This window comes from Eimeria mitis, genomic scaffold (genome assembly GCF_000499745.2).
Source record: "Eimeria mitis Houghton genomic scaffold, Emh_scaff810, whole genome shotgun sequence".
Classification (NCBI taxonomy): domain Eukaryota; phylum Apicomplexa; class Conoidasida; order Eucoccidiorida; family Eimeriidae; genus Eimeria; species Eimeria mitis.
The window spans coordinates 10,356-14,850 of NW_013575953.1; the positions used below are offsets into that span (position 1 = coordinate 10,356).

Sequence of the window (4,495 nt, forward strand, 5' to 3'; positions counted from 1 at the left end):
CGCGCACCGACCTGGCTGCTTGCAACCCGATCCAACATCTGGTTAGACGATGGCATTATGATGTAGACTAGGCAAACACGAAGGGTACGGCTCGAAGAAGCCATTGGTGTAAGAGTGTAACAGCCGTTACAAGTGCGACGGAAACATAAGGTTAGAATCGTCTTTGCAGAAAACCGTCCCTTTTGGAGTGTGCGCAGTTGGAAATTCAGCATGTGCCTACTGTACTACTCTTTGGTCTCTCGCCAGTGCCGCATAGATGTCCACTGTAGTTGGGAACAGCTTTTGTTGAGCAGTAGTTGAAGGAGGAACAGCTGAAGTGGCCGGAGTGCAATGCAACTACATACGAAGCTGACGAATCCGCCTCAAAATCTGCTATAAACGAGCTGCGTGGAAGGTTCGCTTTCATCAAGCATATTCGTTTGCTGAGGTAGACGAGGGTCCGGCTGTATGTGGCAAATAGTGCAGGAAAAATAGATATCTCGTGTCTTGGATAGAATTGCAAAACGAGGGAATGCCACGCAATCGTAAAGTGATCGGACGTTCTCGCGACTTTCCTTTGCAAGCACTCCACTGACACTTCGGAGTCAAGGGCTGTGTTGCGATCAAGGGTGGTGAGCAGCGATACAACCCGGCAGCATTCACCACACTAGTTGCACGCTGACCCGCCACTGGACCTCGATTCGACCGACTGCCATGCACAGGCTGTCGACGCCGTCAACACAGTATCCGCCCTAGACAACGAAAGTCAAACTGCTGAATGTAACAAGTAGATAAAAATGCAAGGTAGCTTTTGGTTCCACTTGCACTCTCTGTCACCCGCCCAAGCACAAACGTTGGTGGAGCACGTGTTCATAGCCTCTTACTCAAGGCAATGAAACACACCAGCCAATGACAGCAAGAATTCTGAAACACCCACCTGTGGTCACTCCTCAAGTGGAAGCATGAAGGTGCAATCGACAGGCAAGCGAGGAATATATATTTCTCGGACAACCGCTCTGCTTCAGCAAGGCGTAAGCCACCTATGCGACATATTCACTGGAAACGAATCAGTAGATGCCGGCCAAACGTTGCCTTTCCTTTATCGCGTTTTCCAGGTCTTGAAACTCCCTTCCGCTTATGCCTAGTGCTCTCAACCGCGTGCTGAAGGACTGCGCCGTCACTAGGGTACTGTCTTCTGCCGGCGGCAACGAGTTCTCAGGCGTATCGGGCATGCTATCCCATAATGCTTTCGCGCAGACAGATGCACAAATCCCCCCTGTCAAAGATATTTCTTGTTCTGCTGCCTCAAGTGCCCGGGCCACAGCCTGAAGAGTACTCTGCCGGGTGGGAGAATCTGCGAAATGTTCTCCGAGGGCACCCAACGCTGTGTGCGCTTTTGTCGCCTCTCCCATGCTGGACCGTAGCGCATCCATACTGATAATTGCTTGCCAGTCTGGAAGCATACCAGGAGGTATTGCCCGACTCGTTTGCAGGGCATCTGTTTTCGACTTCAGGATACCCGTAAGCTCAGATAGCTTTCTCTCCCATGTGTGAGGACAGCGTTTTAAGCTTGTCAATGTATTGCGGCAGCCGTCGATTCGGGATTTAAGGTTCTTCACCCTTCTAGGGTCGGCATCTGGGTGTGAAGCGAGTTGTTCAGCTTGCGTAAGAAGAGACGATCCTTCACCGAAAAGCTCTTCTGCTCTGCTTAAGAGCTTAGGGTCGTACATGACTGTGTCTGTTACCACCTCGGCACCTAGTGTGAAGCCTTCAAGTTTTTGTGCCATAGCCTCCAAATCGTCATCCGTAGCCAAGCCGCTTCGGTCAGATGGTTCTCTCTTTGGAGAAGGAGGGCGCTCTGGGGGGGGAGGGTCCCCTCCTGGTGGCGTAGGCTGGGGTGCAGGTGGTGGAGATGGCTCCTCTGGTGGCGGAGGCGCGTCTCCCGGTTGCTGCTGCCCTTCCTCTGGGGGGGGCGGCGGGGGCGGCATATCCATCGGAAAGTTATCTGCATCACTTGGCCAAGGCGGAAGTTGTGGGGGTTCAGGCCACTCTTCAGGACCAAGTCCGTCCGGAGGAGAAGGGGGAAATTCCCCGGACGGACCCACTGGCTCGTCTTCTGGTGCAGTCAATGGCACTGGTGGATATTCCGGTCCGATAGACACCCCAGGCGCTCCCAGTTGAAGACCAGACGGAGTCGTGACTGGTCCGTGTTCTGTCAATGGTTCATGTGGAGGCGCGACGTGCGGTGCAGGGGCGGGTGTGCCCCATGCATACGCCACAGATGGAGGAGGCTGGGGAGCATCAGACGGGGGAGCAGGGGTCGGTAGGGGCGAGGTGACTCCTGCAGGATGGCCAAGGAAAAGCTTAGTCACAGGTATGTGCTGTTGATCTGGCATGGGCCCCTGACGAGGGGGTTCCCCCTCATGCGTTTGGGGAGGGGTCGCTGGAGGCGGCGGCGTGGGAGGAGCAGGGGATGTCGAAAGCCATTCTTCCACTAAACCTGCAGGAAAGGCACAGGAAGGAAATGGATGCGAAAGCTGAGAAGATCCAGAATATCTGTCTTTTAGACGCGTGGGGAGATGCAAGACGACTCTCTTGTAGAGGCGCCATACATGACGGCAGGAGTGTGCTTGGCTTACCGGGGGTGATAGGGCCTCGTCTTCTGTGAAGTGAATCAGTAGGCGCCGGCCGGTCAAGTTGTGGTACTGGAACGGTTGGCGGACGACCATATTTCGGGCGGGCGCCCCCTTGATAATCCAGAGGCGTAGCAGGTTGCGGTCCATCAGACGGGGGAGCTGGGGTCGGTGTGGGCGGCACGGTTGCCCCAGGTAGGGAAGGTGGGTGTTCAGGTGGAGATCCAGGCTGTTGAATTGGCGCCGGCCCTTGATATGGGGGCATTTCTTGATGTGGTCGAGGGGGGAGCACTGGAGGCGCCAGCGTAGCAGGGCCAGGCGCAGATGGTGCTGGAGATGCAGCGCGCGGCTCTGGGATTGATTCTGCAGGAAGGACACATGAAGGCAATGGAAGAAAGCTCTCAAGAGATTTATAGTACTTACATTCAGAGACGTGAGGATATATTCATACGGACGCCGAAGTGATGCTCTACGTGAAGAAAACACTGCACCAACCTTGATCAGAGAGGATAGCTATGCGAGAATCCCGGCGGATTTACCTGTGGGCGGTCCAGGGGGAGGTGCAGTTGAAGTAGACGAGGAAGGTGGAGGCGAAGGTGCTTGTGGAGCTTCAGAGGGAACGGCAGGGATTCCAGGCGCAGAAGGAGGGCGCAGCGCGGGTTCTTGAGGCCCGGGTGGAGAAGTGGAAGTGGTTGAAGACGTAGATGGCTCTACAGGGTCTTGGGATGGTGGGGGTGGCGGTGGCGAAGCCGTTTCAGAGGAAGTGACCTTCGAATCCTTGCTTTTCCGTTTCGAGCCCCAACCCCATGGGGACTTCTTTTTTCCCGTGGGATGAGTACCGCCTTCAGGCTCTCCGCCATCTGAAGACTTAGCCTTTTTTCCCTTCTTAGATTTCTTCTTGGATTTGTCATCATCAGGTTCTTCCGGAGTGGTGGATGGGGGAGGGGCAGGAGTTTCAGACGGCTGCGTGGACTGCAATGCCACCTGCGATGGGGATGGGGCTGATGGCTCCCCGGGAGTTTCAGGCTGAGGTTGCTGTGGGGGTCCCGGAGGAGGTGCAGGCGCATCAGTTGCTGACGGAACTGGTTGCTCAGGCGGCTGAGTTTCCACATCACTGGGAGCAGACTCCGCATCAGTTGCCCTCCAGTGTTGGAGGAGGAGGGTAGGGAGTTTGCGTGGAGGAGTACCAAATTTGGGGCCTTCTTCAGGCGGTACATCAGGTGGAACATCCACCCTTTCGCTGATAGGAAAACCTATGCTTCCAGTAGAGCTACTTTTGGGACCCAAGCCAGAATGTCCACTTCTTCCGCTGGAACTAGTGCGTGGAAGAGAACCATATCCGGGATATGCCGTAGGTGTTGGAGCACGTGGAGTGCCGGCATCTTCTGTTGAGGGTGTACTTGGAGGAGGGCCGGCGGTGGGATCTGGCTGAGGCGCTTGTGCAGGCGAGTCACCAGGCCCGTGGACGGAGGGTGTAGAAGGGTCTGGAGAAGAGCTAGGGGGCGGAGGTTTCCACTTGGGCTTAGGTAGTGTCGGAGGTGGAGGGCCCTTAGGTGGTGGCGGAGGTGGGGGGGCAACAGGCGGCCCAACGGAGGATGTAGATGGACGTGGAGAGGGGGCAACTGGAGGATGGGGCGTAGGCTGAGGGGGTTGCGTAGGTGGAGCAGTTGTCGCAGGTGGTGGCGCAGGCCCATGGACATGAGGCTGCCCAGTCGAGGATGTAGATGGACGTTGAGAAGGGGCAGCTGTGGTATAGGGCATTGGCTGAGGTGGCTGCGTAGGTGGAGCAGCTGGAGCAGATGTTGACGGAGGGGGAGGGACATCGAGCCGCCCAACGGCGGACGTCGATGGACGCTGAGAAGGGGCAGTTGTGGGATAGGGCG

At 56.3% G+C, this 4,495-nt stretch overlaps 1 protein-coding gene across 1 annotated transcript; it reads right to left on the reverse strand.

Annotated features, from left to right (window-relative positions):
• Positions 1–1,046: 1,046 nt before the first annotated feature.
• Positions 1,047–4,373, reverse strand: EMH_0022800 (uncharacterized protein; the record flags this gene model as incomplete). The annotated part of the gene is made up of 3 exons (XM_013502017.1): positions 1,047–2,479; positions 2,619–2,975; positions 3,152–4,373. 3 exons carry the CDS (start codon positions 4,371–4,373, stop codon positions 1,047–1,049), a joined length of 3,012 nt encoding a protein of 1,003 aa, XP_013357471.1.
• Between the last annotated feature and the right edge of the window lie 122 nt (positions 4,374–4,495).